Genomic DNA, 27,578 nt, shown 5'->3' on the forward strand with positions numbered 1-27,578 from the left:
GAGTATGTCGACTTCGCCTGGACTGAATGAGAAGTTCTCTTTGGGACTACATTATACGTACGTACATATCGAATACGACTTATAAAGGAATAGGTAGGTAGATAGGTGAGTAGGGGTATTAAACTTGATTTTGTTGTCCTTCGCAGCCAGACCAGACTTAGCTAGGCAGAATAGGTAGGATGAATAGATAGCTAAAGAGCAACCATACAAAAGAAAAGTACAGAGTAGGCAGGTAGATAGGTCCAGTACGAAACCAACATCCACTGGCAGTAATTTGTTTGTGTGCTTGATTGCAACCCGGTGCACCATTCATTTCGTCAACCCTATCTATCTAGATCATCTTTTTCATTTCAGGATAAAAAAGTGACGATGATTTACTCATCATCCACAACGGCAGTGTGCAGACCCTTGGGGTTCTTGACGTTGACGGCCTGGACGAGCGAGTACAGGCGCTCCTTGGCGTCCTCCTCGTCGTTACGCTTGCGCGAGATGCGCACGCGCAGACGGAAGGGAACGCCCTTGATGCCGGCCTCCCAGACCTTCTTGTTGAGCTGGGGGTCGAGGCGGACGTCCTTGGTGCCCTATATTTATTTAAACGATTAATATGGTGTACATACATACACGCATATATGCATGCATGTATAAAGAGAGAGAGGGGGGGGGGGGCATACCATAGCCTGCTCGGCAAAAGCACGGATCTCCTTGATGGCGCGGGGAGCACGCTTCTTGAAGCTAACACCGTGGGTCTATACCAAAGGGAAAAAAGAAGAGAAATTAGTCTTCCGCCCAAATGCCATCTGAATGAGATAATCAATCGGAGAGAGAGAATCTGCAAGGATGATTGCGATTTGCGGCCATGAGGTGGACTTCATCAAACTAATTTTTGAGTTTCTTCTTTTTTCCATTTCTCTTCTTTCCCTTTCTCACCTCCTTCTTCGGTTGTTTCACTTGTTTCTCAAGAGAAAGGAAGATAAGAGCAGAGAAAAGAAAAGAAGAGAAAAAGGAGAGAGGGTTGGATCCCGCTGCATTCAAAATTGTTCCTCCACACAGATTTTGTATTGTTCACATCCTGAATGCCTCGTTCTTCCCCAATCCCACACACAAGATCTTCTCACACCAGGTCGTCTTTCCTCTGTTTCCAGCTGAAAACTCTGATGGATTGGATTGACTGTGTTGTTCTCCGTCCAAGTCCTCATGATCCGTCGAATCGTAGGGATAGATAAAAAGGTAGGTAGGGATATCTGCTGTTCATCTTTGTGTCATATCATGTTTCAACGTACTCTCTTGTGCAGGTTGATGGTGTACTCGCGCGACACCACATCGGCGATGGCCGAGCGGGTCTTCTTGCCGGTCTGGACGTTGGACATTTCTATTAATTCGTCGATTAGTGGCTGCCAAATAGACGACGGGCTGAAAGTGTTGAGATCAACTCACTGAACGGGTTGACGGCGTCGGTGTCGGTGGCTGCAGCAATGGTCGACTGTCGGAGGAGCAAAGTCGAGATGTTCTTTTTTTCGGGTGGAAATTCAGTGCGCTCGCTTATCGTGCGCCCGCGCTGATTGGGTAGCTACCACGTGACTGGTTTCCGGGTCTGTACTGGCTTAGTCATACACATTGCCAAGCCTCTACATATGCAACCGTAACAACTACTGGTGTAAAATGATTGAAGCGGTTCCCAGCAGGTTTGACAGAATAGTATTATCTATCTATATATCCAGCCCCCTTCTCAATTCTCCCCACTCACATCCGGGTACAGGTCGAACCGTCGCTGGCTGTAGATGGGAATGCTCTTGCGGGTGTTGACGATAGCATCGTTATCGAGATCCGCGTAGACAATCTCCTCGGCGTCACCCGCCTCCTGGACGATCTCTGCCATGGGCGTGCTGATCAGGGTATGACCCCAAGCGTGGTAGCCAGCGTTGATGTCGCGGGCGGGACTGCACAGCGCGACGTAGAGCTCGTTGTCGACGGCGCGGGCGCGCGCCAACAGCGACCAGTGCATAGGCCCCGTGGTCATGTTGAAGGCAGCTGGGTAGACGAGCATGAAGGCGCCCTTGCGCGCGGCGATCATGGCCGCCTCGGGGAAGCGGATATCGTAGCAGATGGCGAGCCCGATGCGGCCGTACTCGGGCAGATCGACGAGCGTGAGCTGGTTCCCCGGGGAGAGGACCTCGCTCTCCTTGAAGGTGATCTTGCCCGGGATGTCGATGTCAAAGAGGTGGGTCTTGCGGTGGGTGCCGATGAGGGCGCCTGAGGGCGAGAACACCAGTGAGGTGTTGTAGTATTTCTTCGAGGTGGGCTCCAGTTCCGGGATGCTGCCGCCGACGAGGTAGGCTTTGGCTTCGGCGGCGAGGGCCGACAGGGCGTGGTAGGAGGGCGATTGCTCTTGCGACGGGGGTGACGGCAGGAGGGTCTCAGCGTACTTGGGAAAGTGCTGGGTGCCGTAGGGTGAGTTGAAGCATTCTGGCAGGACGATGAGCTTGGCGCCGGCTTTGGCGGCCTCGAGGACTTTGGTGCGGGCGTGGGCGAGATTGACGGATTTGTCGGCGCCTGGATCGTGTTAGGGATGTATCTAGGAGGGGTCAGAGAATGGGAACAGTACCCGATGCCAGCTGGACGAGGGCCAGTTTCAGTGGTTGTTTCAACAAGGCGGCCATGATGGGTGGATTGGTGGAGTGGAGAGGGAGAGGGGAGGAGGAGGAGGTTGAAGTATGCGGGGAATCGGAGATGTTGCCGATAGCTTATCTCATGGTGGTATTGTAGGTAGACAGTGGACCGATAGGTAATCACTAGGTGAGATCTAGTAAGGAACCCATTCTTGCTGAGATAGAAGAATGAATGAATGAAAATACTTCAGATAATAGAATAAAGGTCTCTAAGATGGAATGAGGATGTTGTGGTGCTTCTGCCTCGATGTCTTATTGCCTTACTGCCTTGAGCTTACTGCCTGATACCTTACTGCCTTATGCCCTATGCTTATTGCCTTATTGCCTTAATACCTTACTGTCTTTGCCTTACTGCCTGATGCTTGTGCTGGCCTTATGCCGACTTAATCCATATTAGATAATCAATGCTGGATGCCTGGACACCTTGAACTCAACCACTTAACATTGATATCAATGATTCTATAATTCCTAATTTAAATTCTTTGTTAAATGACAAATGAAAGAATTCGGAGATTTCCTCAATCAAGTGACAGCTGGACCTCGATTGATCCAGTCCCTATGGATCCTCCCCTTAATCTATCTGGGAGATGATCCTCGTGTATGATCCCCCAAACCCCTGAAACCGTCTGGTCTCGGTCGGTCGCGACCCCTGAGATCTCCCTCTAGTGGATGCATCGGAATCTGACAGAATTAAAACAAAAGAAAACGATCAATAAGGAGAAAATAGGGGAATTTGTGATCCTATTTCATTCTTCTGTTGTCCCTCGTTTTCCATCATGGTCGGCACCCACTTCCACCATCGCCACCGACCAATTCCATCCATGTCCACTCGTTAAAGAGACTCCACCGCGTCCACTGTCCAGTCGCCTCTTTTCGCCACTGCGCTTCCCTTCATCCTGTGTCTCTCAAATCTCAATGGAAAATTCCTCTTACCCAGTGGCCACCGTTTGGTTTTCGCCTATATTTGAGTAGTCGTCTTTTTTCTACGATCCTTATACCACCAATCTTGCCTCGAATTGTTCCTTGCGGCAGACTGAGTGGACGATATTCGATATATTAATCAATATCAATCAATATCAACCAACCTTAACCAACGTCAAACAAGGGAAACAAAGAACAAAATGTTCGAGGACTTTTCCTTCTCCTCGCCCTCCTCGACGAGGCCCCCTCGTCTCGCCATTGACAGCGACGACCGCCTTATGGTCGACTGCGACACCACCCTCATCTCGCCCATGTCCTCGCGCTGTCCCTCCCCGCGCACCTGCAACCCCCCCGCAACAGCCTCACATCGCTTCCCGCGGAGTCTATCGCGCGCCCGCTCCCTCCAATTCCACCGCTCCCCGCAACAGGCGCCCACCTCTGTCCCCCTCTCCGCCTACGAGAACTTCCTCCACAACAAGCGCCTCTCCATCACCACCCTGACGCAAAAGCTCCACGAACACTCCCTCCACTCCCAGTCGGCCTCGCCCTCCCCGCGCCCCGCCGACCTCCCCATGGACACCCCGCCCCAATCCGCAACCTCCGACTCCTTCCCCGGCTACGTGCTCACACCCCCGGACACCGAACACGGCGACAACACCGACGACGACCTCGACGAGGGCTTCTTCGACTCGTTCCCACCCCCCGGCGCACAACGCCCTCCCTCCCCATCATCCTCCCCATTCCTCAGCCCGACCTCCGCCCCAGCCGCAGACTCCATTCTCCTCCCCCCAGTCGACCCCCAGCCCGCGGATCCCCAACCCGCCCTCGACAGCTGGTCCATCCGCTCCCAAAGACAACACATCTCCCGCATGCAATGCAACCCCTCCACAATCGACGCCATGCGCCGCGCCGTCCTCACCGAGCCTCCCACATCCTCCTCCTACTTCCCCCCCACCTGGTCCTTCCCAGACACCACCACCACCACCAACAACAACACCAACACCAACATAAACACCACCAACCACCTCAACGACGACTGCCACCCCAGCTCCCTCCCCCCGCAACAATCCCCCCGCCGCCGCGCCTCCACCCTCCACCGCCACACTAGCCGCTTCCGCCCCTCCCCGCCCTCAACAGCGTCCGAATCCTGCGACTCCTCTTCCTCCCGCAACAGGCGCAAAAGCAGCCCCATCTCGGCGCTCGCAGCGCAGTCGCACGGCGGAAGCCGCATCGAGAAACACTACCACCATGCTTCGGCGGCGGAGATGCGCAAGAAGAGTGAGCAAGGGTTGAGGAGGAAGAGTCTTGTTAGTGCCGCTTTGGCGTCGATGGTGGAGAATATGCCGATTGAGTAGATTCTCTTGCTGTATTTTTTCTGGTTTTGTAGATGGTGGAGGAGGAAGGATGGTGGAGAGAGTGGTGTGTGAGTGCTTTTCTCTTCGATGTATATACCTATCTTGACTGAGATACCCCTGGGATTATTTTCGTGGATTGTTTGTATTAGTATAGTTACTTACCTACCTTACCTTGGTATATATTACCCAGTATATAGTGGCGTGACATCTCCGGCGTCAATTTATTGCTTTTAACAATCGCTATCAATTCGCTATCAATCACTATCAAGTTATGAATATCCAATTCTCCATATTTAGTTGCAAATTCAATATTGCCTGGTAATGTAGTCAAGCATCCAACGTCCAACCGGACATGCGCATCCTTCTATCCCGAGAACACCGCAAATCCATAGTACAACGCATGATCAACGCTATTGTCAAGAGAAGAAAAAAAAAAAAAAAAGAAGGAAAGAAAAGAAAAGAAACAAACGAAAAAGGGACAGAATAGAATACCCCCGTGATGCTGGTGCGGTGCCTCTCAGAGGCGAGGTTACCTGAAAGAAAAGAAAAGCAAAGGGATATGCCGAATGTAGAAACAAGCAATTGAGAAAATGAACGACAGGCTCAGCCAATTGGCAATAAATCCCGGCCAAATCAAGAAGAAAAAAAAAAAAAAAAAAAAAAAAAACTAAAAAGAGGGAGAGAAGAGAGAGAGAGATGAAGAAGAAAGAATGATTAGACACCCCCACAGCAAGTGATCCCCCCCGTAGTCTCCCCCCTCCGGCGTAGCGAGCTAGCCGCTCCCCACAACCGCTGGAACGACTTCACGGCATTGTCCGACAAATTCCGGCCGCGGTTCTTGCACCGGCGCGCGGGGTTGGTCGGCTTGCCTTTGAGCTGGATTGCTGTTCGGGGGATCTGTGCCGGATCAGGCGGCGGGATAGCCGGGTTGTAGAAGCGCGCGGCGTGCTCGATCCAGAAGGGGTCGTCTTCGGCTGCGCCGTCGCTGAAGACTCGGGAGGAGATGATGTCGTAGTCGCTGAGGTTGTGGGGGTAGTCGGGGACTAGGTCGTCAGTCCCGCGGGTGAAGATGTCTGGTGGGAAGGTCTCGCTGATTGCGGAGCCGGGCTCGCCGATGTCGTCGTCGTCGCTGTCACTTCCGCTGTCGCTGTCGTCGTCGTAGCTCTCGTATGGGTGGTTGCTGCTGAGGCCTCCGGCCCCGGCGCGGGGACGGGTAGAGCCGAATTGTGGTGCTGATGGGATAGGGTAATCCAAGCCATCTTCTGTCTCGTGCTCCTCTTCTAGGCGCTCCGAGATTGAGGGCATGGGGTGGTGGGGGGAGTCGCCGACGAGAGCCAAGTGCACGTGTTGGTCGTCGCTTTCTTCGTCGTCTTCTCTCTCCCAAGTCTCGCCCGCCGTGGTTTCTTCGTATGCTCCATACATGCTGTTCTCGTCCAGTGGGTTTTTGGATGGCGAGTCTGTCAGCTCCTTCGGGGAGTAGCTGTCCACGTCTTCAATGTAGGACACAATACGCGCGAACCTGAGCGATTCCTGGGGATTCAAAATTTCGAAAGACGCGCCGTGGTAGAACAAGGTAGGGGCTTGCTGTTGGACTTGTTGGACTTTCTGTTGGGGGGTAAACAGGACCGAATCAGAGTAGTTCTTGGTGTGGATGGGGAGCCTGGGAGAGATGAGGGCGTTGGTTCCCTGGTCGAATGCTGCCGGATATCCAGTATCTTCTGGCTCTACTTCTGGGTAATTCTCCAGCCTGTGGCGGAATGTCGTCTAATCTAGTTGTTAATATCATATTCCACACAAGCATGTGAAGGAGACGCGGAAGACATACCAAGATGCGATGTGGATGAAGTCGGAGTGGGTTGAGTTTTTCCTTGGAATATAGATCGAAGTCGACCAGATTTGGAGACGCTGCGTTCATACATTAGCACACATACACCCGCCAGAACTCGGAACAGTCACTTACAAGCATAACCATCCAGGCTTTCCGGCTGTTCGCTGATTGCACTAGGGGAGTACGACGGGGACAGCGGCGGTGGGCTCGAGGCAGCCGACGACCCCGAGAGCAGGGACATCGACGGCCGGGGCGGCTGATAATACATCATCATGGGGTTCTGGTTGAGATTCACCGCGGCATTCTTGCGCTTCACTCTTTTGGAATCATGGTTGTCGATAAACGGGTTGGACTGCAAACCGTCGGACAGATACTTGCGATAGTGATGAAGGGAAAGGTTTCCAGCTTGTCCGGCTGGGTTCAATGGCGAAGGCGGATCCAGATCCAGATCTATGGACGCGGAGCCCGACCCCGGGCTGATAGGACTGACGGGACTCATGTGAAGGTCTTCATAAATGTGGTGGGTTGTCTCACACTGTGCTAGTCGATGCATCATCTTGAGGGGTAGATCTTGGAGACTGTTGGTAGTTGATCGCCAGAAGGATGTAGATCGATATACCAGGAACCGAGCCTACTCAAACCGAGGAAAAGAAAAGAAAGGAAAAACAAGAACAAAAGACAAGAAGGCCCTCCAGGCCAAGTCGGGTGTCGCCGAATGGCATTACCTCTTGGGCTTTGAAGCTGCAGCAATAACGGCAATATCAATGGAAGCTGCGAGCTAAGCCAAAGCCAGGACAAGCCAAAAGCCAGCCTTTCCCGCCGGCCGGTCTGGGCTTGAGCCGAAGATAAAGAAGGAGACCCATGACGACAAACAGGAGATCAGACAATAGACAGGTCAAAGCAGAGAGAAAAAAGAAATGCCAAAAAAAGAAAGAACAGCAAGGATGTCACATTGCCAGGTCAAGGTGCAGACTGACGTGCAGAAAGTTCGAACTAGCCAATGATGAGCCCCGCAGGCGGACCGCGACGATGACGAGTCATGAACGAAACGAGTAGGCAAGACCACTCCATTTGCAGCAATATTGGCAGTAGTTCTCTGTTCTCTGCCCCGTTGTCGCAGGAGGAAATAATAGACCGTGTTATGGGGTAATCCAAACCCAACTTCACGGGGGGCGCTGGTTGGGCCGACAAAACGTGGACCTATGAGACAGCAGAAGTAGGATCCTAGACCACAGTCTAGGTGCCTGGCTTAGAGGGGTCGAAACTCAGAATGGGGGGATAGGCCATCATGTTCCAGGGTTTGCGAACCAGTGACCTTATCCATCTGACCACAGTAATTGGAGGAATGACCATCCAATCGACATATCGATCTCCCGGGTCTCCCGTCTCATTGGAGTCATAGATACATCAGATGGGGCCATGCGGCTAACTGGACTCCATTGTTGTCGCCCTATCCCAGTTTGGAGCCTCTCTGTAAACCAGTCAAAGCATCTCCTCTTTAGACCCTACTGTTTCAGGTTCTTCGCCTCGAAGTAGCCGGCCTCTTGGACGAAAGATCGGGGTCATGTTGTACTCCCGGCTCAGACGGGGAATGTTTCACAAGAACAGTGGACGGACAGTCCTCACTGCAAGAACATTGGAACCAGGTGATCAGTTATGTGACTTCGACGGCAAGTCCGGTGGTACAACGGGAATTGGAGGGCGGACGGTGTTCTGTTCTCGAAGGTGTGGAAGGTGGTGGACTAGTGGAGATGTTGACGTTGACGATGATCGTGGTCAAGAAGGGCCGGCCCGTGACCTCGGCCTCAGGCAGCTCAACCAGATATACTTCGAATATCAAGATTCAAATATGAACCAGAGTACTTGGCTTGTTGTGCATGTACTTACTATATGTACAGACTACAGAGTATACCAGGTAGTAGGTACCTCATTCCATAGTATTCAACAAGCCAGGTAAGTACTGTCATCAAACCCCACATTATCCGGTACATAGATAGTCCAAGCGACATCAATACCCCCGTCTACTTCTATACTATCCAGGAAGACTCCCTCATAATCTCCCAGTTTCAGCTGATAGATATTTCATGAAGACATGCCATTCACCATCAACCATCCGCTTTGACCCTTCTCCAGGCGCGAAGTGAACGCCGAAAGACTACAGAGTACTCCCGCAGAGTACTCAGAAGCCTACCGTCCAATCTGACCTCACACCCAGGACAAGAGGCTCGTTCCCTCACAACCAGCCAGTCGCATATGACTACCCTTCCCTGTCCCTTCAGACGGACGGACTTCCCCTCGGCGCAACATCCCCATCCGGCCCCCGACAAACCCCCCTGTACCTACAACATTCAATATAATTTTATCCCGGCAGCCTCACACCCTAGTAATCCCGCCCATAATCGCCGACTAATCAAGCTAGTCAGTAAATGAGCGCAGCCCCAGAGGCTGAAGTGGAGAATATAACCGAACCTTGAAATAAATGAAAGAAAGAATGAAAAGAAGAGAGAAAAAAAGATATGACCGGTCATAGCTCCACCAACTCCATACAACAACAACAAACAGCACGGGGCTAAATATAGCAGCACGGGAAGTCCTTCATTCAATCAATCAATGGGGATGCCCTGTCACAAGAGGCGCTGACAATGGGTCAAACGAATTAGCTTTGTTTGGGATGGGTAGCCTTGTTTCCTTTCTATCTACCTGGCTACGTATGGTCGACTACTCGTGCCATGTGTACACGATCTATAGTGACTGCTGAGATGTATAACTGTGATTCGGGTTTCATCTGTTTTGAGATGATTGGTAGGTAAGCTACATATTAGCCTCGAGTCTTTCCTCTGTAGGCTACCTAGATGAGATGAAATGTGGAAAATTCATTCAAATCACACTTGATATCCAAGCTCGCTAGGGATCTAACTATGTCACAGGGAGGGAAAGAGAGACCAAGAACAAAAAGAGAAATATAGAAAATGAAAAGGAAAAAAAAAATAGATAAAGAAAAAGATAAAAAAAGCAATCGCTGTTTCATCACGGATATACATTCTGCCAATGGGAATCAAAACTCAGAACGCAGTAAGGTAGGTAGCAAATCTTTCCCAGGTATCCCACGCTTGAAATTGATTAACCAAACACCATCCATGGGTAGTCGTAGCACAGTCATGTTATCGTCATGTGTTAGTGTTAGTCGCGAGGTAAAATCGCGGTGTCAGCTACCGGCCTGCGTGCTGGAGCTCGTGACGAGTATGTAACGGGTCATTTCGTGGCCCGAGTAGTTAATCTGGAACAGAAAAAGAAAAGTAAGAGATTTTGGCGAGAGGGTGAGAGGTAATATGCGTGTGTGTGCGTGTGTGTAGAGAACAAAATATGATCCACCAAGATGTCCACGGTGGACTACGAAATATACGCGGCCGACTTTCAATGTCGTTTGTATTTCTGTATCAACGTCAGCTGAGTCCAAGTGGCAGCGTCATTCCAGGAAACAAACTTACATCCTCCATCTTCTGCCGATTGCTCGGGTCCAATGTATTCCCAGCACCCAGTAACGTTTTGCCCACGGCTTTGGAGACTCCGATGGCCGGTCGAAGGATGACAGTTGGAGTGCGCTTCCACACAGCCTTGGCCGCCGCGCTGGCACTTCCACTTTCGACCACTTCGCCAGGAACGGCCACGATCGCATCGCGGGCTAGGACCAGGTCACGCTCCAGCCCGCGGAAGGCGCCTCGCAGGCCCTGTACAACCCCAATTGGCTGGTCCGCGTAGGGCGAGATCTTCTTGGCTTCTTCCTCGTCGAGCTGGCCTTCTTCTAGGTTCACCACGGGGGCGGGAGTGGTGAGGAGGTCTTCTGCGCCCTGTAGGACGGTTTGGGTTCCGATGGCGAGCTTCGCGCCTAGCTTGACTAGCTCGTTCGAAGTGGTTTTCGCAAATGAGAGTGCGCCCTTCTGGATGCTTCGGACGATGCGCCCGTCCTTGCGGTATTCCCGCATGGGGACCACTACGAGGTCTTTCATGCCACCGCCAACGTTGACGAGCGATCGGATAGGAGCCAGCCCGGCAAGCACACCGGGGAGCTGATTCCGCTTGATGTCGGGCATCCAGATATCATTGAGCGTTTGCCCCATCTTATCGAAGCCCGATACACCGTAGATGATGACGTGTCGCATGACCATATCCGCCCCGTCCAGGACGAAGAAATTCATGAATTCAGTTGTGCGCCCGGAGCGAAGGCCGGCATAGTCGACTCTTTTGGGCTTGAAGTCGAGCTTGACGGGTATTGAGTTCACCTCAACCCGTTGGAGGAACGGAATATCGCCCGGGGCGCTGGGTTCAGGCGCTGACTCGTCCCGGAACTCAAAGAACCGACATATGAAGTCCAGAGCGTCTTGATCGACGTGCAGTCGAAGGGGGAGAAGAGTGGCCTTGAGAAAGTCAGAAAAGTCAACGCAAGCGTGAACGAGTTTTTACCTTCAACACGATCTCGGAGGCCGCTAGTTCAGGAACAGGGCGCACCGTCAGTAACTCTATATGTACCATGCTCGTACCGCTCTCCTTTTCTCCAGCTTCTTGCATATACGTAGCAAACTTCTTCCACGTCGACGTAGGCACATGGTCAAAGATGACCAAATCTTTCACTCGGACATCCAAAGAGCTTTGTGTCTCTCCCGAGTTAGGCGGGAAGACCACCAGATCCGCACAGATGCCTTTGAGTTCAAAAGTCATCTTATGGTATTTGCTCCGCGACAAGCGCAATTTCTTGCGAGACAAAGGGGGCTGGCTTTGGCGTGCCGTAGCTCCTGTGACGGTGGTTGTGGTGGCGTAGCTTCCGGTCTCACTGACGAGGTCGTCGATATTTCGGTTGATATCACTGCGGAGTTCTCGCGGATCCTTGTTGGCGGGAATGCCAATATATATAGAGTTGAAAAGGCAGTCTCCAATAACGGATTCCTCCTCCTCCTCGAAGCCTGGCGATGCCCGGCTTCCAGACCTCGCACGCCGCTCCGTTGCCTTGCGCTCCACATCCTTTACGGCTTTCGATATCGTGTCCCTAGTTCGCTGCCAGTCGTACCCGTCAAACAAATTCCAAATGACGTGAGCATCGCGAACTCTGATCCTCAGGGGACTTTTCTGGAGTTTGGAGTCGTCGGAGAGGCCATAGGTGTTCCGCGTTGAATCCCACCGGTGTGCTGTCCCTCCAACGGCAGACTTTTTCGCAAAATGATCATCTTGGAATTCAAGGTCGGAGATGCTAGACGACACGTAGTACTGCGAATGGAAGCTGTCTAGAAGATCGTTCGTCCCCGAACCCACCATACCCTCGGGAATAGACTCGTGTCCAGGTCCGTGAGTCACAGGGTAGAAATCACTGACATACTCCAGTTCGTCATCGATGGTGTCTCTTTTGGGAGAATCTTCATCAGACCCAGCTACCGGTTGAGAGGTTTCGTGATCCGGGGACTGGTCCATCGTAAACGCATCTCCAGAAAACGAAGCCAGCATGTCCTGAAGTGGGAGGACCTCTGTCCGGTATTTTGTCTCTGTGCTGGGAGGGGTAGGGGGCTGTAGACCATTCACTATGCTGATGAGGGTTTGGGTGGAATCAGCACATGTCTCAAGGATCAACAAATCATCCTTTAGCTCCACATCTAGTGATTTCGTTCCATCGTCACTCAGCTGCATGATCCTGACAGTTGCCGTTGCTGATGATATTGTGGAAACCGGAACAAACCCCTGGTCCATGAAAGATTGGACGGCGTTGCCCTGGTCACTCCAGTTCCCTTGACGTACGTTGCCCGTAGTTTCGATGTTTTGGATGTCGTCGATCACCATGATCGATGCTTTGCGTAGGTCCAATACAGCTTCCGAAGCAACGGAATCATGAATGGAACCTGAAAATTTAGCACTCGTTAACACCAACAATCCCTTGGCAGGAGTGCCTCGAGGATTGAGTCCAAGAACACAGTCCCGAAGAGTCATTGCTAGCTTGATGGGCTTTTGGTGATCTTTCGGACTTCCTGGGCTCATAGGAGACGAAGACCGACGTTGTGGATGCTGTATCTCGGCAACATTAGCTAGGGAATTCGCCATGTTGACAGCCACATCGCCGGTTGTTACGTCGTCACCCAGCCCGAGGACCGCCATGATGGAAGGAATCGTGTATTCTGCACGCAGGCGATGCAACTTGATCTTGATAGTAGGCTCCATTTCATCAGCGATAAACCGAGCCATCAACATTGGATGCTCAGTGGCAGTTGGATCATGCATCGGGCTCGACGGAAGTGCTTCTCCCAGCAACTCTTCGTGGCCATTTCTGATAAAGTTGATAGATCCCACCTGGGCAGCTATGAGCGACGGGATACTGATATGAGCAGCCTCCGCGTTTTTCATGCTAATGGCAATATTGCCCACTTTTCCACCGACTTGCACACGAGCCTCGAAGTCCCGAATTAAAGGAAGAATCAAGATCCCCGGGCGATCATCTTCGGGTAGGTACTTGGCGACGTTAGAAAGCCGACCTAGCTCCTCGCCGAGTTGTACAAGAGCTTCTAATTCCGAGGTACGGTTGATAACAAGCTTTGCTTCGGCAACAGTGGGCCTTAGCACGGAACCCTGCCTTCGCTGCTTCAACAAGGTGTCCACCATAATGTCATCGTCCTCGTCATATTTGTCCTGAGACGGCGTGATGAGCGAGAGCAGGCGATCTAAATCAGCTTCCTTGGGGGCGTAGAGGAATTCTACTCGAACATTGCCCATGTTAATCTTGGCCGGCGCGTCCTTGAAACCACCCAAAGGTATCGGCCCGCTGACTTTGACTTTGTCGATCTGGACACCAATTCCTTCGTATCGACTGACTGTTTTCACAGCGGAAGTCCGTAGCTTGAGATAATGCGTCTCTCCGACTATATCAACTGCCACACCGCCGATGCGAGAATTCATCTTCCACGGAACAGATCGACTTTCAGACCTCACTGCAGGCGGGGGTGTAGACTCAAAGTGCACGCCCCGTCGGGGTTTATTTGGTTCGCTTCTCGGCGGTTTCGCAGCCGAGACAGATGAAATGGAACTTCCAAGTTCAAGGATGGTACTGAGTCCACCGAACCACCCGATCAATTCTTCTAAACGCTGGATATTGACATTAAGGTGCAGCGGAAGTGTCGTGAAGTTCACCCGGGCCGCCTCCGACGATTTGGTCAGCGAAAGAGAGATATCACCATGCATTGGCGAGAGAACGTCTCTTGTCGATTCTCGCATTTTCAAATCCTCGTTGAAAGATATCAGGTCCTCCGAAGCGAATCCGAGAGAGAATTTTGATACATCCAAGCGAAATTTGGTGGTGTCCGCGGTCGACAAGAAGTCAGCCTCCAATCCAGACGCCTTAGCCTGCAGAAGGACATCTTCATGTAGTAAACCAAAAAAGACGGGGGACTGCAATCCCGATTCATGGGACGGGCATGCTTGCCCTGGCACGTGTTCCACAAACTTGATAGATAGTTGGTTGAGGACGAGACGGAAAGCTTGCTTGCTTGAGGTTTGTTCAGCTGGCGGCTTTTTGCTTGGAGCATCACCGGGGTTGAAGGTGGCCAAGAGCCGTTGTCCCACTTTGGCAACAAGCCATCCGGTGGCAATGTCAAACTGTATGCCCACCGAGCCTACCTCGACTGCCACTTGGCTTTCGTCCATTTTGCGCTCGCGCTCGTTGCCGCCATGGTGTAGAGGGCTTCCGGGTAAAACCGATGAGGCCGTGGAGTCATTCCGGGGTCGCGCGATGGCATGGGATCTAGATGATAACAGATCTCCCTCCACTGTAGAGTCCTGCATATGGATCGTCGAATCCCGCAAACTATCTGCCCTCGTTCTGGGGTGAGCGTAGGGTGTTTCTTTCTCATCCGGTTCACTGTCATCGCCATCACGGGAAGGAATCCATACGGATATATGATCAACATGGAAAAGCCGTTTGGCAACGTCCGACTTTTCTAAAGTCGGTGCAGACCTGGCAGACCCCCTGTCGGTCGGATCTGATCCTGCTGCATCAGAGTGATCAGAGAGCTGGCTCTGTGACAATCGGGGTTCAGACTGAGCACCGAGCTTTGGGGTTGAGATCATGGTTTCATCATCCTGGTCGTTTGCAGAGTCCCTGTCGTGAGCCCCGTCGCCTGTAGCTCCAGAGCGCCCGCTTGCAACTGTATCCCTTGCGATCGTGGTCTCCGGAGTGTCCCAGGCACCGGGAATATTCGGCATAAAGCTCTTCGCTGTAGATGCCTGGCTAATGGCGCTCATGTACATGCTCTGAGCCTGTTCGTGGGAGAATAATCTCGACTCAGAAAGCTCCGCATCCCGGTAATTCTCCTGGGCGGAATCCGAACTCGAGGCTTCAGAAGGAGGTGAAGTGATATGTGATGTCCGCAGATCCGCATTGTCCCGATAGGGTGGTTCGTCCGGATACATGTCGAGTAACGGAGCCCGAGGGAAGCTTGATCGCATTTCTAGGTCGTGCTGGTCGCGGCGGCTACTACTTGACAAGCCATCGGACCCCGTATCCAGGAGGTGTGGCGTGGGGATTGGCGCTCCAGCTTGGTCGCGATAAGGTATTGATTCTGAGAACTGCGGGCCAGGACTCCGAGGGCGTGGTGTATCGCCGCTTCTCAATAGCTGCTGTTCATCCTGGAGCAAAAGATCTGTGGACCCTTCAATATCTTCATCGTGAAGTTGCGTGTCGATTACCGAGTCGAGATAATCGGGGTTGTCTAAAAGTCTTTCATCATCAGAGAGGGTTTGCGAATCTTCGAGGTAGCCGTAGGGCGGGTGGTCTTCTTCCGTATCAGCGTCCGAGAATCGACCGTCATAAGTGTAGGTAGAGGCTTCCATTTCCGGTGCATCGCCCGGTCTGGATACAGGTCCTACAACGGCCCCGGGGTTTTCAAAGATCGTCGATTTCGTCATCGCCAGGGCGACACTCGAGGAGGACGAATCGACGGGCGGAGGAGAGGGGTATCTGCTCGGGGGCTGGCTCGGTCTCGATTGCGTGGGAGTGGAAGGCGATTCTGGAGGAGCGTTGAATCTGGAATAGTTCGAGAAAACCACCGGCTCCGAGATCAACGCGATGTTAATATCAGAAAGCGACACCAGTCGCTTCCCTTTCTTCGACGGGACCTCATCGGAGACAGACACCCCCTCGACGCAGACTTGACGCACAGTCAGGAGCGCAGCGATCAGATCGGGTTTGTCTTCGGGTTGACGTTTTGACATCCCCTCCTGTTTCGTCTCCATATCGATCCGCACCGATATGTCATCCACCTGGATCTGTAGACGATCGGCAACACCTTGGAGAAAGTCGGCCACGAACGTGGGCAACGAAACGCCTTCATTTCCCAATCCTAGCTCATCTTCATCATCGTCACTGAGAGATGATGTCGTCCGTTGAAGAATCTGGGATTGAGAGTAGATCGCGGCCTGCACTTCCTCCTTCTCCTCTTTCGGTTCGGCCTCGAGGAACGATTCCGCCAAGTCGGCGGGGTTGGGAAGGATGTTGTCCGGACCAGGACCTCTTCGCGACGTCCCTTGGCCATCTTTACCTGCATGGCATTCTTCTTCTGGCAGCAGTCGTAAGTGAATATCGATCCCGCTAGCTTGGCAGACGATGCCACTGGACCGTATATCGGCGGGGACGGTGAGTTTCAAAAAGCGGACGCGTGCGCTGAGGAGCTTGCTCGAGGGTGGCAGATGCAGGAGAGTGGCAAGTTTCTACCGAAGGGCGGATGGTGTTTAGCAACCTTGTCGAGATTTGAAGCATAATCAAGGGTTTAGGTGGGGTGGCTATGAGGGGCCACCGTCGGGCTGTTCATTCACTTACCTCCAGCCTCAGGCCAACATCACGCAGCTCCACCGAGCTCCTCTGTCCCCAACAGAGGCCCAGACGTTCCAGATCTAGCGTCTCTGCATCGAAAAGCTCTAGCCGCGACAAAACATATCTGATCGCCTGTTTTTGGAAGTACGCAGGCAAAAAGTAAGCCATGTTGAAGACAGCTTGAGCCGACCGGGGCTCATTTGACGATCGCAGCGGTCATCGGAGTAGGGACATAATACGAGAAAGAGGAAGACTTAGATGAGATAAAATAATAGAAGATCAAGCTGAGAAGCCCAGAGGGCAGGAAAACTTTGCTTGCAGCCGGAACCTAGTTCCAAGCAGACTGCTGCTGAGGGGGGAAGATGGGGTTGATGAACGGGTGACGGCGATCGAAGCGGTTATGGAGGATCAACCGCAATTGTCAGGTGGAGCTCCGCAAGCAACCCGACCAACTCACACGTGCAGCCTCTTGACTTGGCCACGTTTGATATCAGATAAGCGGACTGATCTTCTGTGGATATTCTATACGGGGAATAGAGAACAAAACTTCAGGGATAACTAGGTCAGATTTTGAAGGATTAGGTAGAATCTGGAGTGATTGTTTTTACTGGCCCGGTGGTTCAGGCACCTCTGGGGGCATAATTAGTACAAATGAGTATAAACCCGGTCATAATGACCAAACCCAGCAAGGATTACTCCACCCGGAATGCATACGTCATAGTACCGTGGATAGCCACCCATTCCCATGTATACGGTTGGCCTTTTCAATGGGATATTAACATTCTTTCAATTTATTCATTTATCTGAAAGTATCTCTCGCTTGCTAATATCACTACTATCGAATTCCGATCGGTAGGTATCACTTGATAGTTACTAGACAGGAAAGCCTCATGCAGTTGTATGCATTATTACTCAGCATATCCCCGTAAACACTACGCATGCATGGATGGGCCCAACAGGGATGTTCAACAACAGGACAGCAATTGATTGATAGAGAATCAGTCGTCAAGATCGAGCTCTGGAAACTCCTCCAAGATCCATTCGCAGAACTTTTCAAACTCTTCGTACCACTCGCGTAATCGAGACGCCTTTACTCCGTTCCCAGTAACCCCTTCGCGAATTCCAGAGAGCCACTCCGAGGGTGTTTGGTCTTCGTAGCAGCTCCACCGGATAGAGTTTTCCATCATCATCGCAATCCCCGTCAATCCGAGACCCTCGAGCCCCTGGAGGGCGGTCCAGTACTCCGGTGTCAACGTATTGGCGTTTTGCCCGTATGCACCCGGAGTATCGCTGCACAATGCCACGGGGACGCCGCGCGATAAGAGGGTTAGGAGTGAACGAGACTGGATCGCGTCTTCAACATCGAGTGTCCCGTGGGAGTGTAGACAGCTTTCGATAAGAATCTTCTTCTCCTTGACGAGGTCGACGAGCAGTGGGTGTCGATGAAGCGAGGACCCCTGGCCTATCCTGCGCGTGCCCAGCAATATAGCATCGAATAGGTTGCGGTCCACGGTGTCGTCATCTCCAAAGCATCCCCCAGCATGAAACAGGAACGGGATGACAACACCCTCTTCGGCACATAGCTTGCGGAAATAAAACAGCAGTGGAACGAGCTCCACAAGGGCCTTGCCTCCGTCCTCAGGTCCGGCGATATCGTACCCACAGATGACGCCCGGCACGTCCAGCTTTGCCAAAACACACTCTTGCATGTTTTGTACGAGTTGCTTCGTGGGCAGGGATCGTAGCGTTGCCCATATGACCCGCGCACCGTGAAAGCTCTGTCCTTCGTCTGTGCCTTTGAACTGCTCGACTTCTTCTTGGAAAACTCGGCACCATGCTGTGTATCCGTCTTCGGGGGTGTTCCCTCCTTCGAGTGTGAACGGTGCGCTAAACACGTTTCGAAATTCCGCGTATCGGATGTTATCGGCTGCAAGCTGCTTGAAAATGCGACGCAGACACGAGCGCAGAATCGGCTCGTAGCTGAGAAGGGAGCTGAGAATGGGAAGGGACTCTTCTGAAAGCGTCGTAATTTTGTCAGTTACTGTTGACTGACCCGATTCATGTTGCGTGCTGATGCACCGCTGTTGAATCCAACGACGAAACCCGGTTTCTCCGCCATCAGGAAACAAAGTTGCCGCTTCTGAGACAGGGACCAGATCGCCGGGATTGTATGCTCGCGTCCATATATTTGGTCGAGCCCCTGACCCACTAGCACGTTTAGTCGCGTAGCGGAAGTGGAAAGGGACGTTTTTGTAGTCTTCCTCCTGAGCGAATGGCCGGGAGGCACAAATGTGGAGTCCCGGCGTGGCCAGTGCCTCGTTGATGATAAACTCGATATCAACCGCTGCATGCAAATATATATGCAATAGAGAGCCTTTGGGTAATCTCTGCACAACCTTCCAGAGCCGAGAGGTTTCCGCTGGATTGGACAAATCGTCTAATCCATCCCTGTGCTTTGCCAACATCTGCCTATACTCTTGATCGCGGATCCGGGCCACAACTTCGCAAGCCCGGGCAGCCATGGGCGTCAGGGCCTTACGGAAATTGGCATCTAAACCCACCGGCGTCAGCTCTAGAAACCAAAGTCAATCGAAGAAGCGGATCGCACAGACCGTGACGCTGTTTCTGTTCCTCCGAGATCAACGAGTCTCGACCCTTCAGATATTGCTGGATAAAAGGGTCCTCGAGCTGAGGAATCCCTTCTTCCAGCTCCCATTCAATGTCTTTCTGTTCCATTTCAGACCGGCACTTTCGCGCGCAAATCAAGCATGGATCACGATTAAGCTGGGCGGGTGGTGGTGAGTCTAGGTGGGGCGGGCGGCCCAAACCGATTCAACTACCGGAACTGCCCCACATAGCAGTGGCATTCTGGGTCTGCACGGTGTACACCAACACCGTTTAAGCATAGAACATGCTCTTTGGGAGCACGCCATAATACCAAGAGATGAAAAATTGGTTGTGGGATGGATGATGAAGATTTTATCAAACGTATGGCGGTGATGTTGACATAGATGTACTTGTATCAATAGTTGTCCGATTGAAATATCAAGAATAGACTGCTTTCGCCATGGGAAAACAAGATGCCTCAGCCACGGTATCAGTCGAGAGTACACCGTCGTCTACGGAAAATCGAACATGGTATCGCACTACACTTTTCAATGCCTTCGTTATTGGCGGAGTAGGCTTCATGGCCCCTGGGCTGTGGAATGCCATGAACTCCCTGGGTGCCGGAGGTGCCCAATCGCCCTTCTTGATCAATGCTGCGAATTCGCTTGTTTTTGGCCTGAGTATGCTATGACACCGATCGTTTGCTAGATATGGCAGTATAGTAGTGTCCAAAGAAGCTAACTGTTGCGTTGAAAGTGGGATTCTTGTGTCTCCTTGGAGGGCCAATTGCGAATCGGATCGGACTGAACTGGACGCTGTTGCTGGGAGCTATCGGATATCCAATTTATTCGTGCGTGCTAGCATACTTGATACCAGATTTTGTTGAAGCTGATGACAGAGTAGCGCTGCGTTATATACGAATAACCGCTATGTATTGCTCCCGCAACCTGTGCAGTTGAACAGTGCTGATTCTTTATAGGGAAATGTCTGGTTTGTCCTCGTGGGATCGGTGGCTTGTGGATTATCGTAAGTTTAAAGTCCGAAAATGGTTGAATTCGTGTTAAAGACAGCAGGGCCGGACTCTTCTGGGCCTCGGAGGGTGCTGTTGCACTGGGCTATCCGGAGCCATCCAAGCGAGGCAGATACATGAAGTGGGTATACTTACAATCACATCCTAGGACATGACTGACTATGCACAGTATATGGCTTTGGTTCCGTACTGGCGGACCTTTGCTGGGTGGTGCGATTGTATTGGGACTGAACAAGTGAGACCGAGATACGCGGAAACAGTCGACATTGAACAATTCCACTAATCGTGTGACAGTGATACCGGTTCGAAGAGCAAGGGGAAGATTGGTTCCGGTTTGTCTTCATCCTACTACCTCTCTAAGATGGAATATTTCTAACATACGCCCAGAGACGTATCTAATTTTCGTTGCCCTTCAATGTCTTGCTGCGCCTCTGGCTATTTTCTTATCGCCGCCTGAAAAGGCCCAACGCAGCGATGGAAGCAAGGTGGTTGTTATTCGGGAAGATTCATGGCGAAAGGAGATGCGTGCACTTTGGAAACTCAGTCGTCGTAAGGAGGTAAGTTTCTCATACCTAACTAAGGTACCTAGCCGAGCCAATCTGACGAGCACAGGTTCTCCTGCTTCTGCCGGTCTTCTGGGCAGCATACTTCAACCAGTACAGCAAAAGCATGTTCAACTTCTCAGCTAATGATGAGCATAACTGACGTGATGAAGATTTTCAAACGTACTACTTTGGTGTTCGAGCCCGTGCCCTGATCGGGTTTGTCAGTGAGTCTTCAACTCCGTAGATGAACTCTGATGTGGTATGCTAATCTCAGCAAAGGTAACTTTGCAAACCTGATATCCTCTGGAATTATCAGCCGATTCCTCGACTACCAGAAGATATCGACCAAAAAGCGGCTCATGTACAGGTATGTAGCCAGCCATCGAGTATGGAAATTAGAATAGCGCTGAGACCCCCAGTTTCTACTACGTGGTCCTCCTCCACATTGCCGCTTGGGTGTACGGCTGGGTCATCCAAGAAAAATACACTGTCAACCCGCCTTCCCTGGACTGGACTGATCCGGGCTTCACCGAAGGGTTCTTTGTGATTCTGCTCTGGGGTACGTACTCGACAATCCGAGGACCTAAACCCGCCGATCCCCATTGACACAACTATAGATTTCTCCCAGCAGGCGCTGCAGAATCTTCTCTACTATCTGGTCTCCACGATGACAGATAATATCTCTGAGCTGTGTACGTGAAACTTTCTATATTTGGCGATGTACATCACTGACGCGCGTAGCACGACTCACCGGTATCTTGCGCGGACAGGAGAGTTTCGCGCAGGCGGTATCGTTCGGCCTCAATACTCAGAGCTGGACGGGAGGGAGGGTTCCTCTCGCTGTTAATACGATCTTACTTGGTGTGTTACATAACCCTCTGGTGTTCTGTGGATGGGAAGGGGAAAGAGCATGGACTAACGTGTATTGAATATTCAGGTATCGCTGTCTTTCCTACCTGGCTAGTGATTAGGGACCATGTCCCTATTGAGCACGTCGAATACACTACGTCAGAGAGAGTGGATGAAGAGAATGGGATTGTGGAGAAGTAATGGTGAGACTGGTGGAAGTAGCAGCCGCTTGCTAGTATATATATACTTACAATCTGGGTGTGTATGACACTACAGATTAGTAGCAGGATACAACAATCCATGCGATATCAGATGAGATATATACACAGCACACCGTCTAAACAAACAGTATGCAAATGAAGATCCAGAACATGCATCATCCAACCAGTGAACTGCAGAATATCCTCATGGATTGTGGCTGAGTGGTGATGACGATGATGTGATCCGCTGGTGCGATTGGCGGACTAAGGCTCCACCCCCAGGTTTTAACCGACGTTCCAGGCAGAAACCCAAGCATGTCAGGCCACTCTCGTCACTGCCCGCTTCTTCTCCACTGGACACTTTGGACAACCATAAGTCTTGTTCTCTCCCTACATCATTCCACCTCTTCTTTCTTATAATCGCCTCCTTTCTCACCTCACCTTCTTTTGACCCCATCTGAGATATATTTCCAACCCTATACAAAAAACTTCTGTTCGGACAACAACAGCTTCCTACAAAGTTCCGCTACGTCATGCAACTCTCCACCACGCCCCCCACAAGCCACCGGCCCTTTATCCGAGGTCCGACCGTTACCGCGCCCTTCAGGGGCAGAATCGCCAAATGGTACGTGACCTTTCATCTGAATCAGTTTGAAAAGCTGGATGAAATATTCATCAATAAACAATGGCTTACGGGAAATTGAATAGGTATCTCCCTGCTGTGGCTATGATCGGTATTGGTACGTTTTCCCCTATAGAGTCCAGCGGCTATACATTCATCCGCTCGCTCCGTGACACCCGAACCCCCCCGAACAAATGGATACAATTTTATTGAACTCACACCTAATTTTTTATTGATCAGGCTTCGGAATCTCCAACTATTACACCACCCAAGTCCAGAGTCAATGCCAATACGCCGAGGCGGAACAGGAGCGGCTGCGTCGGAACCAGCAGCTGATGGACGCCTACGGCGACAAAGACAACGTCCAGGACTTGCAACGGGCTCTCGATACCTACCGACCGCAATGAGCGTCTGAGTCTCATCGGATTGTGACGGCCTCACCACCTTCGTTCTTTACTTTTCTTTCCCTTTCTTTACTTTTCCGTTCCGGGCGCACTTCGGAGTTTACTCGGCTATGTGATATGATGCAATGGTGGATTCGGATTGATTTCTTGGCATTCTGGAATGCATTTTTCGGCGGGTTGTTTGCATTGTTCCACTGGTTGAGATCCTATGCTCAATTATTTCTTCGTCCGAGTGGCCTTCCCCCGCGGGGTCAATTTGGAGCAGCTGGCTGCTTGGTTGATTGATGCGGGTGCATATTCGTGTTATGGTTACGCTGTCTGTATATATTGAACCATGATATTGGATGTTGACAATATGCGTGATTTTTTTAGTTCAAAGTAGGATTGAGTAGCAAGCTCCAGGCAACGACACTATCGAGCCTCATATCAGATGTATGATATGTGGTTGAAGAAGTCACCTGACAGCACTGTTAATTATCCGCATTGTAGTTCTACAGGTCCAACTCTCTTGACACATCGCATTCTAACTTGCCATGGTTTCCAAATCTCGTTAAGGATTGACCATCCATTGCTTTCCATACGCTACTTAATATTGAAGCAGGAAAAGTTCAGGCAACTGTTGCATCGAACAAGCCACTACAACAGAGTAAGAACTTAATTTCCTGCCCTGTCTTCTAGCGTCGCCGCCCAACCCCCTATTCTCAGTATAGGATCATGAATTCGCGGCCTGTAGCTTCAACGCTCGTTGTTTGGATCAGACTGAGCCATTTCCACCGTCCGTGATATAAAAATATACCAAGTCACAACAAAGCCACTTTAATGATGGTCAAAACGCGTTGTTCGGGCACGTCCTTGGCATCACCTGGGCAAGTGGGCATCAGGTGGACTCCCGAAGCCGGTGGAGCCTAGTGAGGGATTAAGGGTTCAGATCGGCGGGGTGCGGTGGGCCGCTCCCGGCCCTACTCCTCGGAGAGTATAGTTATGCCTAGTGTCTGCCGATGAAGACGATGACTGGCTGCGTCGTCAGAATTCGCGCTAAACATAGGCAGTGAGATTCGGGATGAGTAAGAATGAATCCTTCACTGCCCCAACGTTCAAGGCAATGACTGACTCGTTGACTACGAGTTTCTCGGACCCAGTTTAGAAGGCCAGGCCATTGGTGAGCTCGTCTACATTGGCGTCTTGAGGCTGTATCTATGGAGTAGTGTTGGCTTTCTCCAACCCTGGCGATGGGGCCAAAATCGGCACCTGGGATCCCGATTGGCGGCAAAGACGGAGTATGGAGGGTCACTGGGAACGATCGTCATATCGAGTGGATCGGTCCGTCGACCAAGCCATCGCCGAGTGTCAGCACTATCATAGCCTTGTGCACTCCGCCCCAGACTCCAATGCCCCAGGTAGGCTGGGCAGCGGGATCATGGTAACCAAGGGGGATGGTACTGACTCGCTCGAGTCCGACGGCGAGGATAAAATGGGGTGATCCCCGTTGTAGATGGGATTCTGTTCAAGCCAACCAGATCAGCCCTCATTACCCTCGTACCATGTTCACAAAATCATCCCTGCTTCTCGCCCTCACGGGAGGCGCCCTCGTCGCTGCGGCGCCTCAAGGCTTTCAGTCGACCGACTCTCCGTGCGCACAAGTCTCGAAGCAATATGCGAAGGCTGTCAAATCCAACGGTGAGTGACCGTGATGGAGGATGATCTTGGGGTATCGCTGACTCGGGGTAGACTCCAAACCCAAAGTTCCTGGTGCACTAGCACGTAATTGCCTCTTATCGATGCCCTTTGAAAGCAAGAAAGCCGTGGCATTCGTGGACGATCTGAGGAAGTATCTGCAATGGCAGTCGACTGTCGATGTTATGGAGAGTACGTGGTTCCCCAAGCCTCAAGCCGTGGGAGGTCCCCTCTAATCGTTGTTCATCTGCAGACCCGCCGACGAGCTACCTGGGCGCTCCCGTGGATCTATGGGGAGGCCTGGATTATATCCAACAACAGGCGCGCGCTGACGACTTTACCGGCCAGTACGAGTTCGACAATGCCATCATGGAGCACTTCAACTCAGCCAACGAGGGCCATCTCTCTGTCATCCCTTGCTCCACAGGTATCTTTTCCTTCCAGGTGGATCAGCAACTCGTCTCCGTCTCGTCCGACGGCCTCGAGCTGCCTCAAGTCTATACGATGAGTATGTCGTCCACTCTAAACATCGATAGAGGAAGGAAGCAAGCACGCTGACAGACGACTTTCAGATGATGCCCAGGTTCTTGAAGAGAAGCCCAACGCTGTCTCTCCCGTCGTAAAGATCAACGGCGCCGACGTTAACAAACACTTGAATGACGCGGCGGACAAAAGACGCTACCAGGATGCCGATGCTCGTTACAACGGGCTCTTTCATTCCTTTGCTCGGTATAACGGTAACCCCGAGGGCGGATTCGCCACCAATCAGGATGGCTTGTGGCCTGGCGCGAATGAGTTCATCCTGGACCACGCCAACGGAACAACTACCAAAGCCAAGGTGAACGCTGTAGTTAAGGGCGAATTCAACTACGCCGACGGCAAGGAGTTCTACGAGGCCGTGTGTTTGCCCCAGCAGTCGAGCAGCTCTGCCGCCGCGTCGCGGACCCCGACGTCTACGCCGACGTCTACGCCGACATCCACGCCGATATCCACGCCGACATCAACACCTAAGCCGAGCTCCACCTCTGCCGCCACCAAGCCGCCGACCAACTACCCCAAGGCTGCCGTCCGTGATCACAACAACCTGCTGTCCGGCTACCTGCTGGACGAGCCCGAGCTGAAGGACGTCGCTGTGCTGAGCGTACCCACCTTCAGCATCAGGGAGGTGGAAAAGGTGACGTCGACCGTCTCCAAATTGGTCAATGAATTCATCTCAAAGGCCGTCAAGGCCAACAAGAAGAAGATCGTCGTCGACATGACATCCAACCCGGGCGGTGATTTGCAATACGCCGCGGGCCTCTTCAAGGCCTTCTTCCCCAACAAGACCCCCTACCTCTCATCGCGCTTCCGCGCCCACGACGCCCTCTATCTCGTCGAAAAGGTTATCTACGCCTTACCCAAGGACTCCCTGTTATACGCCCAAGCCATCGAGGCTGGCTTCGCCGGCCACACCAACCCAGACCAGTCCGGCGACCTCACCCTCAAGAAGTTCTACGGCCCGCACAACATCCTCGGCACAAACATGACCTCCCCCTCCTCCTTGGACCTCGACGCCCTCTCCACCAAAGCCAACCCAATCCAAGGCTACGGCGGGATCAAACTCGCGCACGACAAACCCCCCTTCGCCCCAGAGGACATCCTCATTCTCACAGACGGCGCCTGCAGCTCCGCATGCCCCATGTTCACCCAGATGATGCAAAACGAAGGCGTCAAGACGATCGCCTTCGGCGGCCGCCCCCAGTACGGCCCCATGCAGGCCATGGGCGGCACGCGCGGCACCCAGGCCGCCATACACCCCATGATCCAACAGGTGATGATCGCCGCGCTCCAGCACGCCAAATTAAGCGTGGGTGTTCTCTCTGCCGACGAGATCAAGGACCTGGAAGCCTTGACGCCCGCCAAGATTAGCCCGCTCAACATGCAGGAGATGCGTCTCAACCTGCGCGACGGCTTCCACCGCAACGACAAGGACAGCGAGATGCCGCTCCAGTTCGTCTACCAGCCTGCTCACTGCCGTCTGTTCTACACCATTGAGAACGTCCTCCACCCCGCGACTACCTGGAGCGCTGCCGTCAAGGCCATGTGGGGCGGGGGTGACTGCGTTGCTGGATCGAGACACTAGCCTGGCTTCTGCCCCTACTATTCTGGTTTACTCCCTTATTGTTTATAATGTATCTCCTTGACCCTTGCACATACATACCCCTGCACACGAGCTTTTATGTATTTCTTGAGTTTTATTGATTTTGTTTTGATGGGATGGAGTTTCCTCGAGTGATTGGTTTAACATTGTGGCTTTTCATTTCCATAGATTGGTATAGAACTGGGCACATAAACGCAATGAATATTCTATAAACATTTGATTTCTATCTTGAAGCCAATAAATATTCAGGTAGAACTACAACTCCATTTGGCAACCACCACTTCCAACTGTTTACCTTGTATAGAATACCGAGAAGACATTGATAGAACACCTAGACAATCTCGCCATACCACTTTCACTATTCCAGACGATATATGTCCACCACTCAACTCTCGTACCTAAACTTAGCTAGTAATAGAACTAGAGTAGTAGCAAAAGTCGTGAAACAACCGATGAAAACAGTCCAAAAGTAATGATAGGATTGATGATTTTGGAAGTATGAGAAAGGCTGTATACGTTACAAGTTGCAAGTTGTAAGCTGTGAATAATGATGATCATATAAAATAGTATAATATAAGAAGGGATGAGAGCGCTGCAAGTCACATGTTTGACTGGTTGCGCTTGCAGTTACTGCACAAACTAAATCTCTCCAAAAATCAACTATTCAGCTTTAGTGATATGCCAGGGGGACGGACATTCAGACAAACTACGCATGCTCTATACACCACCAATGCATGACTGAAATTTTCAGGTATGTATAGTACACTCTCAACAAGAGCTAAGTCAGAACAAGAAATGCAAAGAATCAACCAATCAATCAATCTAAGAAAAGTATCTCCAAAACAGCATCGAACGAACCAATATCCAAGAAATAGAATCTAGTAAGACCACATGTCCCG

At 51.7% G+C, this 27,578-nt stretch overlaps 7 protein-coding genes across 7 annotated transcripts; 3 read left to right on the plus strand and 4 right to left on the minus strand.

Moving 5' to 3' along the window:
* Window positions 1–103: 103 nt before the first annotated feature.
* P168DRAFT_325554 (carbon-nitrogen hydrolase) lies at window positions 104–2,859 on the minus strand. The gene is made up of 6 exons (XM_024841018.1): window positions 2,603–2,859; window positions 1,745–2,550; window positions 1,435–1,480; window positions 1,281–1,369; window positions 672–746; window positions 104–581 (listed from the first exon to the last, which is right to left on the minus strand). The coding sequence occupies exons 1-6, from the start codon at window positions 2,655–2,657 to the stop codon at window positions 375–377; spliced, it is 1,278 nt and encodes a 425-aa protein (XP_024695316.1). The 5' UTR covers window positions 2,658–2,859; the 3' UTR covers window positions 104–374.
* A 928-nt stretch (window positions 2,860–3,787) lies between these two features.
* P168DRAFT_280107 (uncharacterized protein) lies at window positions 3,788–4,942 on the plus strand (the record flags this gene model as incomplete). Its single annotated transcript, XM_024835849.1, has 1 exon — window positions 3,788–4,942. One exon carries the CDS (start codon window positions 3,788–3,790, stop codon window positions 4,940–4,942), a length of 1,155 nt encoding a protein of 384 aa, XP_024695317.1.
* A 714-nt stretch (window positions 4,943–5,656) lies between these two features.
* On the minus strand, window positions 5,657–7,478 carry P168DRAFT_340032 (oxidoreductase, short-chain dehydrogenase/reductase family; the record flags this gene model as incomplete). Its single annotated transcript, XM_024841784.1, has 3 exons — window positions 6,903–7,478; window positions 6,768–6,847; window positions 5,657–6,706 (listed from the first exon to the last, which is right to left on the minus strand). The coding sequence occupies exons 1-3, from the start codon at window positions 7,324–7,326 to the stop codon at window positions 5,657–5,659; spliced, it is 1,554 nt and encodes a 517-aa protein (XP_024695318.1). The 5' UTR covers window positions 7,327–7,478.
* A 2,706-nt stretch (window positions 7,479–10,184) lies between these two features.
* Window positions 10,185–16,776, minus strand: atg2 (putative autophagy regulatory protein Atg2; the record flags this gene model as incomplete). The annotated part of the gene is made up of 4 exons (XM_024835850.1): window positions 10,185–10,202; window positions 10,259–11,185; window positions 11,232–16,505; window positions 16,615–16,776. 4 exons carry the CDS (start codon window positions 16,774–16,776, stop codon window positions 10,185–10,187), a joined length of 6,381 nt encoding a protein of 2,126 aa, XP_024695319.1.
* Window positions 16,777–17,417: 641 nt separating this feature from the next.
* Window positions 17,418–19,530, minus strand: P168DRAFT_265414 (putative CECR1 family adenosine deaminase). The gene is made up of 2 exons (XM_024834913.1): window positions 19,221–19,530; window positions 17,418–19,159 (listed from the first exon to the last, which is right to left on the minus strand). Exons 1-2 carry the CDS (start codon window positions 19,342–19,344, stop codon window positions 17,607–17,609), a joined length of 1,677 nt encoding a protein of 558 aa, XP_024695320.1. The 5' UTR covers window positions 19,345–19,530; the 3' UTR covers window positions 17,418–17,606.
* A 145-nt stretch (window positions 19,531–19,675) lies between these two features.
* Window positions 19,676–22,224, plus strand: P168DRAFT_325559 (MFS general substrate transporter; the record flags this gene model as incomplete). The annotated part of the gene is made up of 15 exons (XM_024841019.1): window positions 19,676–19,895; window positions 19,972–20,065; window positions 20,119–20,146; window positions 20,195–20,241; window positions 20,289–20,366; window positions 20,415–20,480; window positions 20,540–20,577; window positions 20,633–20,802; window positions 20,858–20,912; window positions 20,961–21,014; window positions 21,070–21,157; window positions 21,210–21,349; window positions 21,408–21,482; window positions 21,532–21,651; window positions 21,728–22,224. The coding sequence occupies 15 exons, from the start codon at window positions 19,676–19,678 to the stop codon at window positions 21,838–21,840; spliced, it is 1,386 nt and encodes a 461-aa protein (XP_024695321.1). The 3' UTR covers window positions 21,841–22,224.
* Window positions 22,225–24,643: 2,419 nt separating this feature from the next.
* P168DRAFT_249568 (uncharacterized protein) lies at window positions 24,644–26,792 on the plus strand (the record flags this gene model as incomplete). Its single annotated transcript, XM_024834174.1, has 4 exons — window positions 24,644–24,731; window positions 24,793–25,047; window positions 25,112–25,725; window positions 26,005–26,792. 4 exons carry the CDS (start codon window positions 24,644–24,646, stop codon window positions 26,659–26,661), a joined length of 1,614 nt encoding a protein of 537 aa, XP_024695322.1. The 3' UTR covers window positions 26,662–26,792.
* Window positions 26,793–27,578: the final 786 nt, after the last annotated feature.

This window comes from Aspergillus campestris, assembly GCF_002847485.1.
Source record: "Aspergillus campestris IBT 28561 chromosome Unknown P168scaffold_3, whole genome shotgun sequence".
In the NCBI taxonomy this organism is placed as follows: Eukaryota; Fungi; Ascomycota; class Eurotiomycetes; order Eurotiales; family Aspergillaceae; genus Aspergillus; species Aspergillus campestris.